The 26612-nt window shown below is 32.2% G+C and overlaps 1 protein-coding gene and 1 pseudogene across 1 annotated transcript in view; one reads left to right on the top strand and one right to left on the bottom strand.

The window, feature by feature from the left end:
* Nucleotides 1–26612, top strand: part of LOC130443090 (lachesin-like) — a 506360-nt gene that overhangs the window by 436016 nt on the left and 43732 nt on the right. The window contains exon 4 of the mRNA XM_056777553.1: nucleotides 20545–20755. Within this exon, the coding sequence (XP_056633531.1) occupies nucleotides 20545–20755 (211 nt within the window). The remainder of the gene's footprint in view (nucleotides 1–20544; nucleotides 20756–26612) is intronic.
* Nucleotides 11255–11897, bottom strand: LOC130442917 (40S ribosomal protein S2-like; annotated as a pseudogene).

Raw genomic sequence — 26612 nt, 5'->3', positions numbered from 1 at the left:
TGATAACGCTCTGTATTTACAGTAACTGAAACTAAAATACCTGCACTAATTTTTGATTTCTGCAAACTAAGGAGAGGTTTATACATCTGACTATCATATAATCGAAAAGTTATTTCCAGTATACTATTTTCAGTAAAACCAATATTTTTGATGCATTCAAAATAAGGTGCTACATCAATATAACATACTCAGAATGTATCTACAAGTAGATATAGTCAGAAAATATTTCTAGGTGCTCTATTTCTTATTTAAACTTATACATAGATACACAATTCATACGTAAGTCTGTAAGTTCTTTTGAAAGACTACTGGTCTCAATCATACCAATTACTGTAATAGATTCATCCGTAGTAAATCATGAATATTATTGTGGCAATAATAAAATTCTTCGCTAATTTCTGAAATGACTTAGAACAAACCACAAGTTTCTCTGATATGACTACACCGAAGTGCACGATAATTAACAAGTTGATTACTTAGCAAAAAGGCGGGATAATGTCAAACTTTTGAGTATATATATTTACATGACCGCAGGCTTTTGAGACCTCGAACAAGTTATTCTTTTCAAAAGCCATCAAGTCATCATTATAAGAAAGTAAAAGAACATTGGAAAATCATAGGCATGGAGTAATTCCAGATTTGAAATAATTCATATCATACTCCACCAACTGGACTCATAAGGTCCTTTAATTTAGTGAATATAAGCTAAGAAGAGTCACTGGATAGTATCTGATCAACATCGGATAAACTTATGACAGCTACTAAAAATTCATGACTTTAACAATGCGATGTGAATACAAAAAATTTCTCTCAATAATTTCAGTGAAAATGTAATTACGTATAATGCTAAACGCCAATGATGTAAAAAAGTGTACTATAATAAAAACGGGTTCATTCTACTGAAACTGTATGAAAAATCTGAGAAAATCATTCAAAATTCAGTTTATAACTATGTATAATTCTTATCATAGCCAACTTCTGCTAAGCATTCAATAGCACACCAACTTGAAGTCGAATTATCACAGCTGCAAGATTTCAATGTGATTCACCTCTGAAGGTCTTCTGAATTTTTGGTTTTAATCATTATCACTATTCTTCTCCACTTCCTTCGATCCTTTGTTACTTCTCTCCACCTAATTGTTGCCACCTTTCTTCCTAGAAATTGTATTCGACTTCTTTTACTATTCGTCTAATATATTATATTTTGCATTGATCCATAAACCTGCTCAAATATTGAACTGTTGAACACCCTGCTCTAAAATAACCTGCCTCTATAATTTGTCCTTTGTGTCCCCTAGAAGAAGCTGGCCTCCTTCGTTTCCATCTCAAAACTTCTCCGTTGTCATATGTTATCTTTAATTCTGTACTTCTCTATATGAATTCTTACTCTATTCATTATCATAGTGCTCTTTCAGTTGTCCTTTATTTGTCCACCGGTACGTTTTTCAATTTTTGTCTTTTCTCATTAGTCTTTGCTAATTTATTGGGTTCTAAATTCGTATTATCATTTTCGCTTTAGTTCTGTATTTGCCCTCATCATCAATTCTCTTCTTTCTTACTTTGGCTTCCCAAGGCAAATGTTCGCTACTTCATGTGCATAATACTATGGAAATACTTTCAATTCATTCTGATACTAGTCTTCAGATAAACAAAGAAACCCAACAACGCACGTCGAGCAGTAATTAGTTAAATGGCGATTGAAGGGGAAACGGTAGTATACAACTATACAATGCGATCCATATGTATGGAATCAATTCAATTTTAGCGTTATTACCAACCCTACAAAGTTCATTTGGTTCAGGAGTTGAATAAAGATGATCTTTTATTTAAGAGGAACGGATAACGAACAGAACTGTTGATATTGGAGCAGAGAAAATTCTCACTGGTATTGTGAGGATCACACTCAATACAATATCCTAAAAAAATGAACGTTGAGGCTGGTATCATTAACAGTAAAATTATTTGCCCTTATTTTTTTGAGCGCACATTTAAGGTTAAGTATAAGTAGATTTTTTGATAAATTCTCAGTGCCTATTTTACAAAAATTTTTTCTTGATATCAATCATCCAAATGAAATAGATCAACCTATTTACTACAAACAAGACGAATGGCTGGCTGGATCCCCCGATTTGACTCCCCTCGATTACTTCTTTTGGGTTTATTCGAAATCTATAGTATATTTCAATAGACCCAACAATATTGCTGATTTAAAAGTTAGGTTAACGGAATAAATTAACAAATGGTTGGGTGCTGGAGGCGGATATTATTTTCAAACTGTAAAATGTCAATTTGAGAATAAAAATTATCTTAGGTTTCTGTCACATAGTATATAATAACGCTAAAATTGAATTTATTCCACACATATGAACCGCATCGTCTAAAATAACTACTCAAATCGCAAAAATTAGCGAAAACTCAATAACTGACTGTTTTTATTAAGACAAAACAACCTCAATAATTATCTAAAATAAAGTTTTTGGCAATCAATGTAATACTCTCTAAACGACTAACCAAACTATAACCAATCATTAGATTAGTCGCTAATCACCCCAGATACAAATAAATAAAAAATTTCAGCAAATTGTAATTTTGTGTATCGAGTGGATAGAATGATACTGTTGATAAAAATTCACTTGTCACAACAAAGTGATTTTAGACTCAAAATGTTACCATTTGATATATGATATTGTTCTAGATTCTATCTTTTATCTAATTCTATATTGAGCTACATCGAACAAAACTAAATTTTATTTTATTAATAAAATATATTCCTACAACGTACATTATTTGGCACATTTCACTTTATTTTGAATAAAAAAATATATCGAATACCAGCAATAATATGAAAATACCAAGCTTGGTTTATCTATTCGAAATATGACAGTCGGATATCCAATAGTTTGGCAAACGTCAATGAATGATTTGTTTGAAACTAGTGCAGAAGTTTTGATGTTGCTACAGGATTTACTTTGGAATCAAATACAATCCGCCAACTTTGAACTTTACTATGTTTAATTGAAACCAGCTCAGTCTAATAATAATAATATAGCCTTCTACTAAGAGAATCAAAATTTAGATGTAATTGTTTTATCTAAATTTATTGCAATGAACGTAATTGGCAACTAAATATTTCCAGTAATTACCGAGTAATTTAATAAGGAAACGTGTCTAAATTTGTCGATTTAGTTTGAAATAATAAACAGTTTCAACGAAGCAAACAAACAACATATACAAGGGCATCTGTCAAACGTATCACCAATTTTTTTACCTCCTCCAAAATAAGACTTGTTTTAAAAATAGGTATTTCTGGAATGATCACATCATTAGCGTCAAGTATCTTTTCGCCAACCCATATATTTCGGTAAGAAACAAAACCTACTCACTAGGATTATATCCTAAGGAAAAGGCAGGTGAAAATGCAATTCCATATGTGGGGGTTTTTGATTCAATTCCTCGTTGAATCTACCCAATTATTTGGTATATTTATCAACGTTGATTGTTCCACTAAGGATTCCCAGAATAGCCATTGTTGATTTTCCACCATGAATTCCAAAAAACGTCCAAACATTCCCACTAAGTTGTCACACTATTTAGTTTACGGTCGATCGTGAGCAAACGTGGCACTCATGTTGCCAACGGCTCCTATAATCTACTTAAATCAACGATTGACAAATATTTTCAAGCCATGTCGCACGTTTTTGACAGGAGTCAATTGACAGTGCCCTTTCACAGAAATAGTGTTGCTCTTTCAATTAAAAAGTGGGTAATTCGTATAATTACGTCGAAATATATTCAGCATGAATTATTGTGGAATTGATGAAGCCACTTGCATAAATGGATTTGAAGTCTACTGATTATAACTGGCTTTAGCCAGAATTGAACTTACCATAATTATAGTTAGCTTTTCACATACTAAAATATTTTCCATTTGATTAACTAACTAACTAACGTACCCAGAAAAATGCATTGAAGTTTATAATAAAATTAATTCGAAGTGAGTGTTTTCTATTAGAATAAGATTTATTTCCTGTTTATTTATTTAGTTATTCTCCTCTAAAACCGATTCCTCAGTTATCTAACACCAACTAGAAAAATATTGTTTTATGAGATATTCATCGTGAATACTTTTTTGGTTTCCAAAGAATTAACTGGGAAAGAGAAAATTTGAGAAAACAAATCTAACAGCCCGAATTTCAATAGCTCACCTTGAATTTGAATTAGGGTTGATAGAAATAATAACAGAATACATTCAGCATTTATGAATTCCAGTTCTTATTTGAATGTTAAGTAGAATGGAGTGAAGCATGGTGTTTTGGAAGTTCTTAACATCGTTGTACGAATTTATTATGATCTTAAGTGAAAACGTATGCTGAGAGAACAAAACATAGTCGTATTATTCGAATCAGTGACACTTTAAATTAGATAAGTTTTGTTAGAAGGGAGGCATGCGTGAATAATTTCAATATTGTTGAACGCCTTCAGATATTTCAATGTGTTGATTTTAATTAATTGATATTAGGATAATTATCTACTGACATTCGACATAAAATTCCATATAAAAATTTCCTGAACTTTTAACCCGTTTCTCAATTTTCTTCTTCTTCTATTACACAGAGTATATAAAATCTCCTATTAGGCGTAAATTATGACACTAGATGTCCATTTAACCCAGCTTGACTTTATCTAGGAGGTAGGTGCTATTGAGGATAACTCTGTTTAGTCTCTGTTTAATCTAAGAACATTTAACTCATACTGTATAAGGACTGATAATCTGTTTACCATTGAGCTTTAGTACAAATTTTAGAGTATCACTGTTCTAACAAATTCTGAAATAAATTTGAAAAGTATTTGACAGAGAAAATATGCTCTTGTTTGAAGCTAAGGTTGACTATGAAAACAATTTTGGATGTGAAGAATGGTATGAAAAAACCAGAGAGATCTTGAAAACCCTTTATTTGAAATCTAGGATTAACAATAGATTTTTCAGATTATTCCTCCTCAAGCCAAACATTGATTTCTTTACAGTAGTGGTTTTCAAACATATTATTTTCACATTCTCGTTATCATTTATTGATGACAGCTATATAATTTTACTTGTATTTAACGTTACTTTCCATAAATTCCTCCAAGTTCTTAATTAATACCCTGGAAGAACCAAACAGTCGTGAAATAGCGGAAGAGCTTTATTCATCTATCGAAATTCAAAGATAATCTCTAAATGACAAGTTTTCGACATTGTATCTCACAAATTCTCCCTAATAAAGGACAACCGGAGGCCCTGAGAGCGAAGAAGAGAACCTAGAAACGTAGATAGCGTTCAATAAATTAGGATTCAGGTCCACGGAACACAACTAAATCTCGATAATCCAGCAAAAGTTATATTGACCTTAAGTAATCCGTCCTCACTGCCATTTTCCCACTGAGAAGCTGTGCGAAGCACGTTTTCTTAGTTTATGCAACGGTTATATTGGTGTTGGTGTCGTCTATCACCGACGCCATCTCTTGATAAATTTCGGTTTCCAGCTAGAGAAAGTGGTTGGATTAATCTAGGACCAATTTTATCTCACGCAATTCACAATTTGTGGGAAGACAAGTAGGAAAGAAAATGTGCATAGAATTAATTACGCATTCCTTGGTATTTCCGAAATTTGAGTACAGAAGTTATACCTATAGCAGAAAACTGAATCAACATCAATATTTTGGTCAAATAAACATATTCTCTCATCCAACCTCAATCTTTGATATATTTATTAGGTTGATGATATTCTTTTATTTGGTGTTAGAAAATAGCGGGAATTTCATTTGAAATTGCTTCAATTAATTCATCTAGTTGATTTGAAGGTTAATCTACACTAAGGTGAAATACTTTAAAAATAGATTATGATGAGTTATATTTTCAATAATCACGTTTTTTTAATTCTAATTTATTCAAATGATTTTCGACAGTAAGGTGAATGTATAATGTTTCTTACTTTTTTTTATTTTATTTTATTTATACGCTCACTCCAAGTACCCTGAACTACTCACTAACTTTTTTAATAGACACTTAGACTTATAACACTTATATAATTCTCAAAAGATTAATTTACTTAAATACACAGTTTACTTTTCTATACCGATCTCTTCGGTGACATCAGATTATCTTCCTCTCTAATAAACAAGCCACTATTTATACTAAAAAAAGATGATTCATTGATAATTCAAGTTTAGAAACTGAGAAAATAAATTAAAATGCTTTCTTAGAAATCAATACTATGAAAACTATATAAACAAATTGCCTTTGTGAATCATTAATAAAAAAAACATGTGACCATACTTTTTAAGACCCGCCGCATCCGCCAAACTTCAGACTCTTCCATAATAACCGAACAGGGCCGTCTTCACCGTCCATAGATGACATCGTAACCATATAAAAAAGATACTGATCACTACAATAAGGTTTTTATATTTTATATAATGTCAAGATAGTCAGCCGCCCTACACTGTCAATTTATTTTTGATAAATATCATAAAATGATATTGTCAGTGGACTTGACTTGAGAGTAAATTAATATGGTATGAAATACATATTCCATTTGCAATATCAAATTATTATAAAAAATTTAAAAGAACTCAAGACAGTGATATGTGAAATATCTGAAAGGTATCTAATATTAACATTGAGATTGAATAGATATATCATTTGAATTAGAAGTATGAAAACACACAGGTATTAAACCCAAGAATAAATTTCATGCTATGAAATAAAGGAAGCATTCCAAACTTCAATATCCAGCATTAATCCGCAATTTGTGAAATATGGCAATTAGATTTCAGTAGTGACAGTATATTAGAAGGAAGAAAAATGTTTTAGACAAGTTTTAATAATACAATGAACAATTTTTAAGGGAAATTTGAGGACAGTAGATTTAAATTTTTATTGAGTTTATATATAATTCTCTTCATCCTTGTATGTGAAACTAGAAACGTTTCGAGAAAGATCGATAAGAAGTATTTGATGTGGGGGATCAGGATACTAAGAGGAGACAAGGGCTTTACATAGAAAAAGGTGAGTAGATTCAAAAAAAGAAAAAAATGATGAATTACTTCAGATTTATAGTTTCGATTACATCAAATACTATCGTGAGTAATAATTTTCCTATAAATATATAATGTCGGTTAGGTTGGGTAAGGTGAATTTGCCTGTACCATACAAGTTGTTTCCATTATATAAATGCTATTATTATTAAATATGCTCTTTTAACATCAATTTGCTCCTCAATTCTCTTATTAGTCATTCTTTTCAATCCTGATGTCCCAATTTCCCTAATTGCGCCCATTTCAGTAGTTTTTGTTTTCCTTTCCATTTATTCTTTTAGTCGTCACGACTCTGATACACATATTAACGTGCTTTTGATCATGGTGTCATATATTCTCGTTTTCCTTTGTTTGCCTATCTCTATCCTCAAAAGAATTCTAGTACTTTTATTATCTGGTTTGACTTGTTTAAACTCGATTTCATTTCATCCGTCCGTTCTCTATCAAAATTTATACCTAAATATTTATAGTTATCACATTTTTCATTGGTTCATTACAATCCAAAACAAGATTCGAGGTCTCTTCTCCAATGCAGAGATATTGGGTTTTTGTTCGAAGAAATTTTTCCCATATCACCTGATCATCGGAAGTATTGCCGTCAATATCTATGCTCATAACTCTGCATTATTTTCCACTGAGAGGGTGCTTTTGACCCATATATCTCAAAAAGCATAAGAGAGATGAGTTGTTTCTTGGAGTACTCTCTCTAATTTCGTGATGATCGTATGTTTACAATAGATATGTTGCAGAACATAATATCTGTGCAAGATCTCCCACACATTGTTTCTCCTCTTTTTGAAGTTTATATTCTGTTTCTAAATTATTATTCTTCCATAGACTCTACTTATGTGTATCGATGTGATAAAGGCCATTTCCACTTTTGCATTTTGTAAACAGATGATCCATAGGAGAATACTGCTTTTCATTTCCATTTTTAAGTAAATCTACATTTATTCCTCCTGTAGGTAAATCTAGGCTTTGCCATGGTTTAGATATTTCATTGCATCTTTCACTGCATTTGGACATGTTATTCTTTACATACAACTTGTATTTTAGAGCTAATTATTTGTTGGCGATCGTTTCTTTTTTCAGTAAGTAGGTTTGTGTAGTGCTCGAATGAACTGCAAGAGCTCTCAAGTTTTTTATAGGTTTTTCTTTTTTAATAAAATATCAAAGCTCGTTTTTCTTTTTAATAAAATATCAAAGCTCATTTTTCTAATCCTATGGATCTATTTCCCTTATTATTTGTCTTTTTCGTTTCTTTCATTTTCTCAAGTCTTCCTCGTCTTCAGAGCTGAACAGTTTTGATATACGTAACATATTGCTGCTTAATAATTCCTCCTCTTCATTGTTCCACCAATATTTTTCACTTCGAGTTGCCAAACACTTTTTTTGCATATTTTTAAAACTTAGACTACCATACCTAACTCATCAGTTCCCAAATTATTCAACTTACAGAACTAATTACTAAAATTTTCATTATACATTTTCAATATATCTGTTTACATCTTTTCTTGACAAAAGAGACAATTCTTTGAACGCCTTTCATATTTTGTACGGCAATTACAAGATTTTCAGAAGTCGAAGATTCCAGAACGATAGTCTAGCAGACGTAAGTTAGTCAACAAAAAGATGTTAAATGGTTACATAGATTAAATATTAGTGAAGAGTTTATCTTGTGAAAGATTAGTATACAAATCAATTCATCACATCCGTTTTGGGCTTTAATACTGTTAAATTGAATAAATAAGAACATTACAATATGATAAAATGTCGAATATTCTTTTCGAGTACAGATCGAATCAATAGTTGGTAGGAAAACCCGAAGCGAGAAACGCATTTCCATAATATGTATTCAAATAACACGCAATGAAAATTTGAAATACTTTGAGCTGAATAAATTACAGAAATTGTTTAATTTCAACCATATGAAAGGATGCATTCCTCAGCAGGTGTTGAAAGACATCAAATACAATAATAATTACTCCATAAGTTTCTGTATTTCTAACAAGAAGTACATAAAAAGATACAGAGTTTGCTTTTACACACTGTTTCTTGTTTCAATACTTCAAACTTCACTTTTATGTGTATATGTATGAATTATTTAACAGATTTTTTGTCCCTTTTTTAATACAATCAGATAAATTCAAAATTTTGCGCACATATTGAGGAAAGATCAAAATAGAATAATTTCATTATCTCTGCAGCCTTACAAGGTTAGCATGTAACGAAATATTTGGAGACAAATTTTAAAGATTAAATACGTCCAAAATTTTGCATAGATTTCAAGAATAGGTAATAAATAATACAATAACATGAATATTTTGTCCCAATATGTTTATCTGGATTATAAGACTCTTTCTTTCCGAAACGACTGAGAAGCTGAGAATCCAAAACTGAATGATCTTCAAGTAACATTCATGTTGTAGATGATCTACTAATTAAAATAGTTATGCAAATTCTAAATATCAAATTATAAATCGAGCATTCAATATTTCTACTGGTTTTAAAAAATAAATTTTAATCGTATGAGGAAAAACTCTGATTTTTTTATTGTCAGATTACGCATTCTAAAATGAATATATTGAGTCATAAACACCATTTGATAATAGTTTGTTACCATGTTCAATATATCCTTTATCAATAAATTGTGACTTTTGACCTATATAGAACTTAACCATCCAAATAAAGTATTTGTCCTTATCCCTATCGAATAATCGTTTCTGTAAATAGCTAAACGTTATATAAAGTTATTTTTTCGGCATACTAGCCAACCTTAAACTCGTTCGGAAGGCAGATAAAAAAATTTCCTATAAAAAAACATTGTGTGTGGCGTTTTTCATCAAGTTGGTGATCCCAATAAAAATAAAAGTATATATTCAGTCGAATGTATCCTTTAATAATAGAAACAAACGAGTGTTAGTAGTTTTGAATACGAAAATATATTTTACTAGGGAAAGAACCACATTTAAATATTTCTCCATTGAAAGTCGAAAGAAATTCCAACGAAAACACATATAAAGAAAACCCCAGATTACCCTAAAGCTGTCAAAGGACGTGGAATCGGGAAATATTTTGGTACTTTGGTGCAAATAACATTCCATGACTTGCTGTAAAAACATCCATTACTATCTAAGAATGTGTTATGGGAACAAACTGATTTTTCTAGTAATAGAGCATAGACGTGGATAAGAGATTTGGATAGATAGTGATTGACAATGACCTAATACAGCTCTACAGCTTTTTCTGTGCTGGATATCTTTACAAATTTTTATGTTTTTAAGTGCACATATCACGAATGTATTATCGGCTTAATAGTAATAATATTTATTTTACCTGTAATCATTAGACTTTTCCATAGCTTTTGCGTGTACAGAATCATAACGGGATTTGTTATTTGACAATATTGTAATAATAAGTACTTACACATGAATCACGACTTTTGTGTTACGATATTTAAGAACTCAAATCCAGGTTGTCGTGGCAATAATTTGAAGTGGTGGCATATGAAAATCATGTTGATATTTCTACATAATTTCACAATAGTTCCACGTAACGTAACTCGTGAAAATGTCTATGCCGCATTGATGTAAGAGCGAGGCAATATTTACACATGTAAAAAGTGAGGTTATGGACTCACAAGAAACAATGGACAAAGAAAATGTTCTCGATATCGTCCACATTTTGGAGAAACGTGCCTCGTTAGTGGAGTCAAATTTTTCATAAATTTGCAGAGAGAGTAGCAACAACGAAAGAGGAAGACCATATTACACAGAAGCTAATGAGTCCCTTGTAGTCAAATAACTTAGGATTATTTGAAGCTTTGATGTAGTTGGTAATGCATCTTTAATAATAGTATCTTTCTTGCTAGTCTCAACCTTCCCAAGAATATTATTAAATATAGCCCAGTCTATGCGCATGTAATTCATAAAACTAGAAAGATCTTCTGGTTGTAACGTGCACCCAATTTATTTCTCTGTTGCCATTGCCTTACCCAGAATTTTTTCCTTAATTTTTCTTCTTTTTGTGCATTTTCTTCATTAATAATTGAATTTAGTACTCGTGCAGCCGCCTCAATCATTTTATTTATTTGAAAACGTACATCACAATTATGCAATCTTAAGCACTCTCCGTAGATGAAGGTCCAGTAACTGGGCGATGATTCTCCGACCAATAGTCAGCATGTACCAGTTGAACCCCTAGCTGAAGTATAACAATCCTCAATATCAGTCATCTGAAGAAGTTTTTTAGGTACAGGAGCAGATACGATTCCAGTAATAAGAGGAGGTAGTAACAGATCCAGTTACCAGTTACCTTACATGGTACTGTGTGAGGTTGACAAATCTTGTTACCCCAGTAACCTCTACGGACAGGTACTACAGATAACTTAGCCAAAATAATAGCAGCTCTGAGAGCTGTACCAACTTCTTTACTGCACTTTACATCCAAACTATTATGACCTTCACTGTCTCCAATAGCAACAAAAGCCTTGAATCGAGTACGTTGACCGGCACGAGTTTGTTTCTGTACTGGCATGATTTTCAATACCTCGTCATTTAGGTGGAGCCCAATAAAATGATCAATGATTTCAAATTCCTTAATGGGCAATGGAAACAAATATATTTCTTCGAGTGATCTCATTTTTCTATATTTCAGTAAACGTCATAACTTATTGACTGGTACACATTCTTTTTTTTTCCCTTTCCACGTCCACGACCTCTAACGCGACCTCTTGTACCTCCTTGGCTACCACCGCGCCCACTACCATCAAAACCACTACGGAATTCACCACGTCCACAGGCTGGAGCTGCGTCCACCATTGTTCACTTCCTTCTTCTTCGACGTCATTACTCGACACCATTTTGATTTAGTACAAAACTCATTTGAATACATATACACTATAACCACTAACAATGTGATACCTCCATGACCTCATGCATCATGACATCATAATGTCGTATGAAAACTCGTTCTTTATCAAATGATATCAATTATTTTAAGTTTTGAACTTCTTAAAATTGAAAAATCTCGTGAACTTGATTTATAGGAAATATGTTCATGTCTAGGGTATCGATATTAGAGATAGAGATAATGGAGAAGTTTCAATTTTTTATATATTTTTTATACAGGTTTCCAAAGTACCCGATTATCTCAAACAAACTGAGGCTTGATTCAATCGATTTTGAAATTAATTATTCGACTCTCCTCTTGACATATCAAATTACTCGGAATTTCTCTGCGAAATGATGCACAAGTTTCGTTAACCTCACATCCATATAATAACAATTTTCGTCATAAATCGAAATTCCACATAGTAATGGATTGATTGTGCCTCCTACTGTCCTTTCCCAATTGTACGACCAATGAAACTCATTTTCCCTAATATCCTCACATCAGGTCGACGAACGTGATTTCAAATGACGAAATTGGTGACGAAATTAGCAAATTACACTTAACTTGATCCGATGAAGGGGAAATGAAGTTCGAAATTTGATAAATACAAAAAAAAATAAACAATTTTATGGAAAAATACGTAACTAAATACAGCTTTTAATCGAAATACGAGTAGCCTGAAAATTGGATGAAACATAAAACTGGAAACAAAAGTTCAAAGTTAATTAAAGCAATGAATAACCAGACAAACGAAATTATGGCACTGCTATAATATTCTATATAATTATAAAACCTTAGATAGAAATCTAATTGGAATTATTCAGCAGCAATTGGGGTTTGGGGTAACATGGAATTTTAGGTTCTGATGTCTCACTTGTAAGCCTTAAAAATTGAGATTTAGCATATGCCTTACTTAATTGAAAAACTTGGTTGAACAGCAAGATTGTGTGATAATTGATAATTAATCCGACTATTTAGCATAGCACAATCAATCCAGGTGAAAAAAAAGTGTAAATTATAAGTTTATCCCATTTGTCACCATTTGTATCAAAATTATTATCTAGGTTCTACTCACCCTCTATTTCAACATCTACCCTGTGCTGAGTTCAAACAACTAAAACCATTATTATGATAGTTATCATTGGAAAATTATATCGAAATTGTTATTGAATAACCAGGAAATAAAATTGATTGTATGAAAGCTCATTTTCAGTTTCTATTCACTCTTTACTTTAAAGTTAGGTCTGTGTCCAGGGTTGCTTTTGATTTCTTGGTGATGGATTGAAGTCATCTTTGAATGTATTATGCTTTTATACAAAGAGTAAATATAGATAATTTTATTATTATAGAAAATAAATATAAATAATCAATATTTCTCCTCACTCTGGTCTTCCTCTCTGACTCATTTTTTTTCCAGTAACAACTGGGCCTAAAATATCACCAATATATGTATTCATCAATACAGTACATTATATGTTCTAATTTCTACAAAAATATGATTTTGATTTCTTCATCATAAATGGCTGTCCTTCTAAAAAGCATTTAGTGGATCTACAAGAAGCTCTATGCTAAAAGGTATCAAAAAAGGTATTTTGCGCGAACGTTCGCTAACTTCAAACTGCCATATCTTGTTCAATTCTCTCCCTACAAACAAATTTTCCAGACAAACCTATAATTTTTTGTATCACTAATAGATTTTCAGATATTCTGAAGAGAAGACGATTTTTTGCCGAATTATTTTTTCAGTTCAAGATTAATTTTAAAAAATTTACACTCACTTTGAACTCGTCGAACACTCAGTACGTGTTATAATTACATAACTGAAGTAAATTGTAGATTGGTAAAATTTTCTCTATTATTCGCTGCCAAGAATTTTTATAAAAACCAAAGATAATAAGTTTTTTACTAGGCGTTTTCAAGAGTTATCCCGAAAATTGCTTCTTGCTTATTGTACAAAGAAACTTCATATTTTGGCGTTAGAAAATACCAATCAACTTTCAACAAGCAATAATTCCGTTAGTATTGGGTATATCATAAATATACGATTATTTTCATCAGCTGAAGGTTTGCTTTCCACAGGTTCTTCGATTAAATGAATATTAATTAATTATTCGCGAAAAACCATCTGAAACGTGTTTTTTGCCAGAAAATCTATAATTTCTCTATCGAATGCGTCGAAAAGCATAGACTTTCAAAAAAAACTTCATAGATCAAGATTTCCTAGTGAATTCATCGATTTAGGTACTAAGTTTGGATGAAAAATTGCTCACCTCCTAGAAGGGGTGACATAGACGGTAGACTTTGACATAGAAGACAAGTAGTGCCTACATCAAAATTTTTATGAGTCATTGCTGTATGGGATATATACACAGGAAATTGGTCATTGACTGGATTAGCGAGAGTCTTAAATTACTTGACAAGAAAAAACTACTGGAAATACTACGCAGCACATGTTTATTTCAAATGAAATTCATATATAATATTTCCGAATTCCAACTAATTCATATGTTTTGTTCACCACGAATTCGTTTCAGAGGGTTAATAAGGAGTTATACCTTGTGATGTTCAGTTATCATTTTGAAAAGTTCATCGTACATCGCCAGATCTATTCCCGAATTTTTTCTTATTTTTAGAACATTAGACCAAAAAATTCCTCTTGGAAACTAACCATTAGTTTAATATTAACGTGAAAAAATCACCGAAGGAAGGAAATCCATCCCAGCAAAGCATTACAACAAATATAATGAAAATTGTGTAAGGAGATGTCTCATCATCAAATTTGATCATACGGTATAACTTGTAACACCAATTTACCAATACGATACGATATATGTTGTAACTACATCAATTTGATCCGCTGAAATAATTGTACAATTAATAAAATCCAGTCAAACTAATAATAATAATAATAATACTAATTGTATTGAAATTGATACATAATCGTTTGCTAGGCCCGCTTATTAATAATGTGATTCAGTTATTAGTGATAATAATTTGCATTGAAGAAGTTGATTATAGTTAGTAGTAGGTAGTTTGATGGATGATTATGTTAATAGATCAAAACATCCCTTAATAACATGCCAGTACGTATGGTATGCACAATAAATTTCTCAAACACGTATCATTAATATAGCTTGTCAGACCAACCTTCAATGTACAACCATCAATCACGACATCATATAAAATAGAGTTTAACAAGTTGTAAAAACCTATTCCTAACCTAAGTCTATTCAACAATAATTTCTATTAGAGCCACTTCCTAAGATACCTGAAGTTAATACCGATAAAGTAAAGGAAGGTATCGTTTGATATTTGGTTTATTAAAGCAACAAAGCTGCGCAGCAACAAAATCCAATTTGCATGAATTTGTTAAGTAAATATTTGATTATTTGATATCGTAAATGGAACAGGAAAGTTTCAACAACCGTCATTAGGATTGTAGAGGGTTTTATTATGAGATTCTCGTTTCAGTAATATACTGATTCCATTAGGATCATTACATTTATAAGATAGTTGGACAAAGGGACCGAAAATAGAACAAAAAATAAAAGTTTAACGTAACTTTGATTGTCCTCGAAATACAATACAGTATAACGAATCATATCAGAAGTACCAAAAGTGTCTCCAGCTTTTTAAGTTACGAGTACTTACATTAATTTTACTTACGCTGTATGTATACGCTATCTATGAAATCATCTCCACTCTTCAATAGATTGGAATTCCGAATTCCTTTATGTTAGGTCAACATAAACATAACAAGAAAATTTTCGTTTTACCACAGCAAGTATCCAACTGTGTTAATAGATAATTACTCGGAACTGCAACAAATAAATTTGTTGTTAAAGTTAACTATAATTTTATTCAATACGAGATCTCACTATTATTCTGGAAATTACAGTTCATTTTATGGCATATTTAAAAAGGGTATTTTCTTGAAATACGCCCAGAATCAATTAATTCAGCATTTTCTCGATGCACTGGGATGGAATATCTCATTTCTCTTACGAGTCCATTTGAATTTGCTATGAAATACCGTTCTTCATAAAAATTGGAGATATTAATCAATCGAAAGTCAGTGAGGGATAATGATGACGTGAATGAAGATAATTTTTAGAGTAGATGTGTGATCTATAGCCTTCTGGCATTCCGAAATTACCATCATTTAAACATATAAAGTTAAGAATCTTAAAAAGTCCTACGAAAATAACATTAATACGAGGGTATTACTTAAAAACAAATATTTATTATTGGATATAGCTTTATTGTATTTCAAGATATTCTCGGTTAAGATCATTACCTTTTTGCATGCGTTTGAACGTTTGACTGTACAAAAACGTTTTTGTTTTAACTAATATATTAGAGCTCCCATTGTCTTGTTGGAGAATGGTTCTGCGATTGGTTTACCCGACTCTTTTGAACCCTTCTTGTAAACAAATGCTGTTGTATCATTCAGAATTGACCGTCCTACGTTGCTCTAATGGAACGATGGCGACATTTGCAGGTGACCATTTGCTTCGAAGTGCTTCGTGCTCGAGCAACTTTTGTCGTATTTGGCTCGTCTTGAAAGACCCATACAGTCGATTGTTGTTTAATTTTGGTTTCATAAGCATAGATATATGATTCTTTCTGTCAATTGAATCCACGTCAAAATCATTCAAAAACATCACACGAAAATGTTCGCGATTTGATTCCATTTTTTGTTCAAGATGAATATAATTAACTCAAATAGCACTCATATCATAACACGTTCTAAGTGCGTTAACCATTAAAGTATCAGATATTTCAGATTTTTTAAGAAACTTGCGTACATTAGAAATATGAATGTACAGAAGGGTTTTCAAGAAAATAAATCAAAGAAATTATCAAAATATATTAACATTGAATACCTGGAAAGATAGAGGAAACGAGAAGAAAGAAATAATTGAATGTATTTTGGTCATATGATCTGAAAAACTATTAATTCGACTTCTTAACAACATAAGAAAGTACCAGAAATACTAAGAGACCTAAAAAAATTCATTTGTCGGAATTTGAGAGGGTCTAAATTAATATAAAGGAAATATCGAATAACTAGGATCCATATGTAAACATTGATTACTTGGAAAGAGTTGGGACAATCTTTTAGCATTACGAATAATGGAGAAAACCAGAAGAAATAAAAGAGTGAATGTATCATGGTCGAATGATTGCAGGAATTGATTCAGTTCCATAAATACTCATAATAATACCACAAACACTCAGCTGAAGACGAAGGACAAATTAATTCTTTGAGGTTTGATGGTCTGAATTTAGGAGATACCTTTGATATACCACTTCAAAATTTCACCATTGAAAATGGTGGCTGGTTTATTTGTTTCCATCTTCTTTGGGTTTTTCGGGCACCCCCTACAGTTCGCCCCGCAGTTCTCATCCACAGTTGCATTTTTGCTACTTTGTTCTGATGAGTATGGAGTGGAGAGCCTTGTGCACTCCAATGCCTCTCACGTGGTGCACGTCTATGTTACACGTGCTTTGTTCGTAGTGAAATCTTTAACACCTGTAGCATTGTACAGGTCCGTCGTTTTTTTTTGCTCAACCACACTTATCTTTGTGTGGCATAGGACTGCTCTTCTGTGGGCTATTACTACCATGAACATTGGTGGTAATTTTCTGGTATTGCTAGCGTTTTGCTGTATACGGGTCGTCAGTTGCCATACTTTTTTGTGTTTCAGTCCATTTTCCATCAGCTCGATTTCGAAGTAGACACAAATGTACATATCTGAGTATGACGATGAATATATACCTGATAACTCATATGATAAAAAAAAATTGGGCGTGAAAATGTATAAAATTATGTGCATTTCCATATGATTTATAATGAAAAGTGTACAGAGGATAAAATGTCTATAAATGTCTAGGAATTAGATTATGAATTAATCAATAACCTTAATGATCAGAGGAGGACGGAAAAGAGCTATAATATTCAATCACTATAAATAATAGAATCACGGTAATTATCGTAAATGAAGATTTTAGCACTGGATTTGATTTGAACATGTGCTGGGAATGGATAATATGATATTACCAAGGTATCAAGTAGATGTCAGGGGTAGGAAGAAGACTAGAAATATGTGAAATGGGATTAACTAAGAAGAAAAATGATCATATTCAGTTCCGTAGATCAGGAAGTATAGAGTGAGACTTATTGTTTTATCACATATCGGAAAATTGGAATATTTCGTATCTGGTCAAAATAACTTAAATGAAATAAGTATGATCATGAATATCATTTAGAGAGAAAAAGTCGTTTTGATTATCAAATTTAGATTAAAAATCAATTTATAAAGTAACATTTACTAGATCTATAGTTTATTTTAAAAAGGTAATAAAGGTAATAAAACCTCATTAGGTATGCAAAGGGACCACAGAGTGAGCCAACGAATATTTAAACCACTTTCATAGTTTGGCATTGATTTCATTATAAAATTCTTTCTTTTTATTTAGTGCAGGTAGTACCACTCGGGTTGGGATCAATATATGGGCTTAGCCTTTTGCTATCCATTCACAAACAATGAAAATAATGAGCCAAAGACGTGCCGGTAGGATACTCGTATTTTAACAGAATAAGAAATAGGCATTATGTACATAGTATTAGGTACACTTATTTGAACATACAAAAAATACATTATACATTATATATATATATATATATATATATATATATATATATATATATATATATATATATATATATAATTAACGGGTCGACGGTCAGATCGATCATGTAGTCAAGATCCCACATTTTCTCCTCTTTTTTAGTGACATGCTGATCAAACAGTAGCTTAACGTCTCTCATTTTGAATGTCATGTTGTGTTTTGCTACAAATCCTTTCATTACGCCCATATAAGTTCTATAGGATTTAGTTCGCAATGATATGGCGGTGTGCGCAGCACAGTTACACTATGTTTTTCTTTCACAGCGTATTTCATAAAACGATGTTTGTGTAAATTTGCTATAGCTAATAGTTCTTTTTTTAACAAATTATCCTCAAATTCAATACTTTTGGTGGTTAACCAGTCAATAATTTCTTGTTTTTTCCAAGATGAAGTTAGAGTCTTCTCTATGTATGCGCTGAGAATGATAACTTGCGTTATCCATAACTACTACTGAATCAGCCGAAACATATTTTATCATCTCATCAAAATAGTCTCCAAAACCATCCCAATCCATGACCTCGTGGTAATCTCCAGTATGGCACAACTGAAAGGTTAGCAAACCTTCTTTTAAAAATCCCTCTTCGCTTCCAATATTGACGATTATTAGTTTTTTTCTTTTATATGAAGGCACTTTAATACCCGTTGACAGGCCTTCCATGAAAGCTTAGCGAGCACTGGTTATATTTTTGTCTTGCCACATTTTTGGTACTGGATAACCTTCATTAATCCACGTCTCATCAAGATAAAATATTTTCTTCTGCTCTCTTCTGTACTGCTTTATAGTTCTTAATTATTTTCTTCGCCAGCAAACAATTTCATCGCTTTCCAGTAAAAAGGCTCTACTGTTATACTTTTCCCAGGCAAAATCCATATTTCTCAAAGTGGTCCATAAAAGTTTTTTAGTTATCAACGGAATACTGTCATCCTGGCCAAGCTTCATTAAAATCTTATCTAGGGTAGATATTTCTTTTTTAAAATGAAAAGAGTGAATTTTTCTTCGAATTGCACTTTTGGTGTCTTCATCAAGGACTTTTACTGCCTGGACTTTTCTTGGGAGGTTCCACTTGGCCTGCTATCTTTCTCCCCCGCAATAATTTAAAAACGGTGGATTTTCCAACTCCAGTCATTCGGGAACATCGAGCGACAGTTTCTTGTACAGTAAATTTCGGGTAATCTTATTTTATGCAATCGTGTACATTAAGAATAATAAGTTTTTCATTCACTGATGGTGGAGAATTATTGGAACATTTTTCCGTTGGTATAAATGTCGCCATTTTATTACTAATCTTATAACACTATTTACGGCTTAACAGCAAATACTGATGGGTTAAACTAAACAAATATACTTATAAAGTTCTAAAAATTTTAGGTAAGGCACCATTGTCCTTACGGTGCATGGTTAAGCCGAATCTGAAATAGTGTCGGAATTGGGCAGAGGCACTAATAGAAGGTTGAACGGTACCTATTAAACGCAAAACGTAACTGTATAATCTACTACCTAAGTAATACTTAGACAATATTTCGATATTGACACTTTAGGCCAGAAAACATACTTTTCCTAATTCTCTTACGCAATTACTTGAAATTTTAATATTACAAACAATATTATTTCAAAACCTACACCTATGGCCGACACCGAAATTGAGCCGAATTGGACGAAATTCCTCATTTTATTACTCTATACCTTTCTGACATAGACTATAATAATATGGACTAGATTTTCCAAAAAAATAAATCCATTATAAGATAAATATGGGAATAATGGATAGGTTTGTGAATATAACAACCAACTTATGGTAAATACCTTATTATAACAAAATCAACTAACCTTTCTTCTTTCTATATAATTTGATAGTAAACTGTTTCTTTTTCTTTCAGGTTTCTTGGATGCGTAAACGGGACCTACATATACTTACATCTGGGATACATACGTATACAGGGGATGCACGATTCAGTGTGCGCCATCCAGAACACAGTGACGATTGGGATTTAAGGGTGGATTACGTTCAAAAACGGGACGGAGGAGTATACGAATGTCAAGTGAATACGGAACCGAAGATTAATTTGGCAATTATGCTGAACGTCGACGGTGAGTTGTAGAAATTTAATAAATGTCGATATTTAGAATGGATGATTTTTAATTAATAATATTCATTGAACATATCTGTATCGAATATTATCAAAAAATGTGATTATTAACAAAGATATAAGGTCAGAAAATACAATATGAACGACAGTAGATGTAGCATGAGGAGTATTCGAATGCTTACAATTATGCTTGAAGAATTATATCTCAAGAAAGATATTCTTTTTATCATATGTAACTATTTTTTCTAATATAAATGTGAATATGTACATTTCCTAAGCAACTTAGGTTTCGTTCAACAACTACTTTGAGAATAATATTTTTGTCTAATGAGAATTTTATTATGTGAGAACCATCAGTTGAAGGAATACGATGCAACTACTTTCAAGTAATACAGATAACTTTGAGGTCGCCGTTACGTTTCCAATCGTCAGACAACAGGTGGTATAGTTGTTATACTTATTTAGATGTCGTCTGGTATCCACCTCTCGTCTTTAACAGATTGAGAAGGTGTCGCCCACAGTAACCGCAACGTTTGCAGTATATTTTCATGTTTTGGTGTGACCGCATGTGCTTTTTAACAATGTCGAAACACGTGATTGCAAAAAGTATATATAAAAGTATAATTGCTGATTACAATAAGTTTGTTACCGTCCCTTGAACAATTGAGCGGAAAAGCTTAACTGAAGACTAAAGTTGCAGAAAACAGTTAACGATACCTATATGAAGCATGAACAAATGCCATATGACATGAAATATGTTTTTGGAAACAACAATCACAAGCATCTTTCTGGTCCACTCAATAGGGACGTACAAGAAATAAGTACCGATGTAGAGGTTTCTGGTAGCACCGACGCCGGCGCCGACAGGTACATATCCAATGGTCGTACATTACTGTTCCCTTTTCTCAAAATCAATAGGAATCACCTTGATTTCAGCATTAGTATCATACTCCTCCTCTTATTTTTGTTGTTTTTTTGTTATGAAACAAGGCATATGTTTATATTCCTGAGAGGCAATGATTTTTTCATTCTACTTCCCCTCGAAATAGATTGGCATCTTTTAGGTTAGTTTTTGCTCTACATTTCTCTTGCTTCTTGATAAAATGGAATCAAATTTTCAAACAGATAACTGCATAAATTCTGGCTTCTGAGTTTCGATAGATAAGATATGATAGATAGACATTATGTATAGGCAAGGATCGGGAACTCCACCATCTTAAAAGCTCTTAAGTTATTCCAAGCCTTCCTCAACAGCCATCTAGTGCTTCAAAGGGCACACGAATACCATCATCAAACTAATGCTAGCTTCAGAGTGAGTTATATCATCGCTCACACCAAAAGTTACACCAAATTGTTAGTTTTAAAATTACATGATCGTAGCACACTCTGAAAATACTGAATACACTGCTTACACCATCACTATACCAACACTCACAATTACACTGTCTGACGCGCGTATTTTACAAGAGGAACTTAAATATTGTTGTCACTGAACATTGGTTAAATAATAATGAGCCTGTTGTTGTCCAGAACTATACCACAGTAGCCAGATTTAATATAATGTAACCTAAAAGGTCACATTTTGGGTTCCGACTAAGCTCATGCGTGTTGTCAGGGTTCGTTGCAAGATTTTGCTGTGATTAATATGTTCATAAATTTGGTATGCTTTCAAGTTCCAATTGGGGCGCCACTCAGTTTTTTAACCTAAACTGAGAAAAGTATAGAAATAGGTTGAGGTATCTTTAGGAATAAAGCTACTTGTTGAAAATAAAGTACAATGATTTATATTTGAAATTATAAAAAAAACAGGTTGAAAAAAGTTACCCGCAAAACTCATGTGTTTTGGTTTAGAGGAAATAATGAAATAAATTTTACAAAAAAAAGAACTAATAAGAGTTGATCTGACCTTTAATAACACATGAGACTCCCTAATTGTCAAGAGAATACAAATAGGACCACATCATCCGTGGAATGAGGTCAGGAACCAAAGAAGTTCATTCAGTCAATCGTCCCGGACTAGGTAGTTCCTCAAGTCAAAGTTTGACGTTAAATCCAAATTAAGGTCGTCTAAGTTTTAAGCCCCAATAAAGGTCCTATACCCAAAACTAGGTCCCTAATTGAATTAAAAAGAAAAATATACAAAATACCATCTGTGAAAAATATAATATTTCATAAGACAGTAGTTAGAACTATTTCTGCTCTTACAAAAAAAAGGACCTTACCTTCCTTTTTAATGAAGAGAACTTATATCTAATTCTTCTTGGAATGTCAATTAACAATTTAATATTCCATAATTTTTGAAATCGGCGGAAGGCTCCTTTAGGCCGGTTAAATTCCGGTTTTCAAAAATCGCTGGAGAAATTGATCTTAACGCTATAACCTTATATACTCGATAGATCTGCCACTCTGTATAAAAATTTGATGACAAATTTCGATCCTAGCGACATCTCTCGAATTGGCTTCATACCAAGAAAAAAAATTTCTATAATCAAAGATTTGATCTAAGGTTCATATCCATGCTAATTTCGCGGGAAATTTAAAAATGACTCGAGTAATTTTAAATGCTCGAAGCTAGTTGTCGCATCAAATTGTGAATGAAATAAAGGAATATGCAAAATACTTTCATTTCAGATGCAAATATTGTTGCTCACAAGAATATATATATATATATATATATATATATATATATATATATATATATATATATATATATATATATTGTAATTATTTATTTCTACCTCTATTATTGTTTTCATACGATTCAGAGCATCGTTTGGCATTTTTACGCATAACAAATCAGATTTTTACATCGATATGTGACAATGGATGAAATATGGATCCATCACTTCACTCCAGAATCAAAACGATCATAATCTGAGTGGACTGTTACCGGTGAACAACGTATGAAGTGTCCAAAGGCACAAAAGTCAGCTGAGAAATGGCTTCAGTATATTGGGATGCACATGGAATATTGTTCATCGAAAATCTCCAAAACGGAGAGACAATCAATAGCGAATTTTAGATAAAGTTATTGACAATAAGACAATGTACCGATTCAAAAGTCGTCGGCAACGTTGGTTAAATTGAACGAATTGCTTTCTCATACATCGTATAGTCCAGGTCTAGCCCCCAGAGACTACTGACTGTTCGCTGATCTCAAAAAAATGCTCACCGGTAAAAATTTTGCTCAAATGAAGAAGCAATTGCTAAATCTGTAACGTATTTTGAAATAAAAGATAAATCCTTCGACAAGCACGGCATCGAGAAGTTGCTTCTGGGAGGAGATTACATTGATGAATAAAATCGTTTTTTGGCAAAAATATGTATATTTCTTAGTTAGTCATACGACTGACTGAGTATTCAGAGAAGTTCAGTTGATTCCATATTCATTTTGGGTCTATGATATTCTATTCATAACAGAAATTGGTGAGTTTCTTCAATTATGGGCAAATTTTTTTGATTCTCATAGAACGTATTTATAGAAATTGTACAGCTTTTCTTCTGTCAGTCATATGAAAAATTTGATATTGTCAATATATATAATAATCGGAACAAATCAATCAATCAATCATCAGGCATATGCTTTTTACTTTCAATCTCTATATTATCTAATTCCTCAAATGAAAAAATGTAGTCAAATTGATGGTCAAATTTCGGACAATCTGAGGGTAATATAATTAATGACATTTTTCTCACTATAGACTGAGATTATTACTATGGGAAATCTATTAACTACGAGTGCAGCAGAACTAAGATATTCTACCATTGATATTGGATTTCATTAAAAGTCAACTATACACCAAAGTAAAGAATAGGAAGAATGTACTTGAAAACGGATTTCAAAGAATGATCAAAATTCAAGATATAGTACCATAGTTATCTGAACGATAATGCATTAGTATGAAGAGGATATTTGATATCAAGCAAATGTGTGCTAATATTACTCAAATTAATTGATTTATTTCAATATTGTCACTCAGTTTCAACATCTTAATGACATATTAGAACAAAAATTTGAAAAATAAATAGTTAGGTGAATAGTGTAGTTTCGACGAATCGACGCGCTCACGCCTAAGCTTTCATTTCTGTATTTCCTCTGGTTATTTTTCGATTCACTAAAGAATCCAAAGATTCAAGCAAATGCGATAGAGAATTCGCGGTGAGTGCTTTTACAGTGTCAAAAGGACACAAAGGGACTTTACTGAGGAATTTACCGATAACAAAATATACTTGGCCACGACTGGCACTATTCGAACATTGAAAGCTTTTAATAAAAAATGTGAAAGTACTAACAATAGATGGAGCGTATGAGAATGTACAATATGAATTTCCACGAGATTCGCCTTGGAATCATAAAATATTCGGGGTCATCTTATTCCTATAAGACATCATTCACAATAGACCATGTTTCTTTACCAACGTTATCGTTGCGAATCTAGTATTATGATAAATATCCTCGGCGGCTATTATTGCCTTATGATAAATTTTTCTGTATAGTTTCACATAATTTCGAAAGACACTATTGGAGAATTTCCTTGGATGAGATAAAGATCGCATGTTCTTTGCAGATATACGTAAACTTTTAGTTGGGTTGATTTCGCGCATTCATGATAAGTCTTATAGGGAAAGAAGTGGATGCCAAACAAGCTAGTATTTTTATGAATCTAGAAAATTCATATGAGTCAGCATCACCTGAGAGAATGTTCCAGTCAGTTGTTAGACAACGATGCTTGAGGTTTTGAAATTTTTTTTGCGAAAAGATACTGCATACGACAATTTTGTCAATACTAGTTCATGATCGAAGAGACCTGAATGAAAGACAGTACAGTCGATGGATTCTGAATCAAACGATGACGTGTTTTAACTAATGTATTGTAACGTTTTCTCTGCTCACAGCTTGCGTTACTTTTGTTGTTATAAACATTATACGATATAAACCTACCAACTTCTTTTTGTGATATTTTGTCATATTGAATGTTTGGTTTATTTTATTTTTAGGTTAAGTAAGTCTTGGTCCAAAGGAGGCAAGCATTATTCGAAATTTTCCAGACGTGGTATAACTGGTTGCAGAATTATGTTGCTTGTAAAAGCCTTCCCCTTAGAAGGTTAAAGCCTCATCTAGTTAACTATTCACGAATTAAGTTATTCGTGCAATATTTTGTAAATTTTGCGGAAATTGATTTTTGGTTGTTTAGTCCGTTGAAAGGTTGTTGAGGAGTGATTTTTTAGCTGGTGTTTTGAAATTGAGCTATTGTTGCACCTGGCTAGATTGTCGTTATGATGTGTGACCCGATTTTGCTCAAGAAGTCTGCTGCTAACTTCATTCATATTTTCCTTTTGACTGTCAACCGATGTGGAATTTTTCATTATGGATTTAATTATAGATTTCTAAATTTGGCTCCAAATTCTATATTTGCGGAAGTTGTGATATTTCCGACTAAGAATTTGACGATTGGAGAGGTCAGCGACCGTGGTAGCCAGGGCCTGTGCACTGGAATAGGAGAAGTTCGGGACGATTTTCAACTCCATCTATGTTGCCGGTTTACATCTAAAAGCTTACTTTTTGGTGTTTTATTTATGAATGTTTGCCAATCTCGATTCTGAAACTAAGTTGCAACCATGCATCCAGAAACAACCAAGATTATTGAATGAACAACGTCCATCTGGCAAACGGGGTATAAAATCTTTGCAAAGGTGTTTTATATTGTTTGTTTATTAGCTATTTGAATTTTTGTATTAAGGAAATAATTTTATTGAATGGTTAAATATGTTAAATTATTTTATCCTTATTTTACTTTTTTATAGACATTCATTATAGACAAAGAATAAATAACCCCAAGTTAATGCGTGCAAATACA

Source organism: Diorhabda sublineata, chromosome 4, assembly GCF_026230105.1.
Source record: "Diorhabda sublineata isolate icDioSubl1.1 chromosome 4, icDioSubl1.1, whole genome shotgun sequence".
Lineage (NCBI taxonomy): Eukaryota > Metazoa > Arthropoda > Insecta > Coleoptera > Chrysomelidae > Diorhabda > Diorhabda sublineata.
This window is presented reverse-complemented; position numbering and strand designations above follow the sequence as displayed.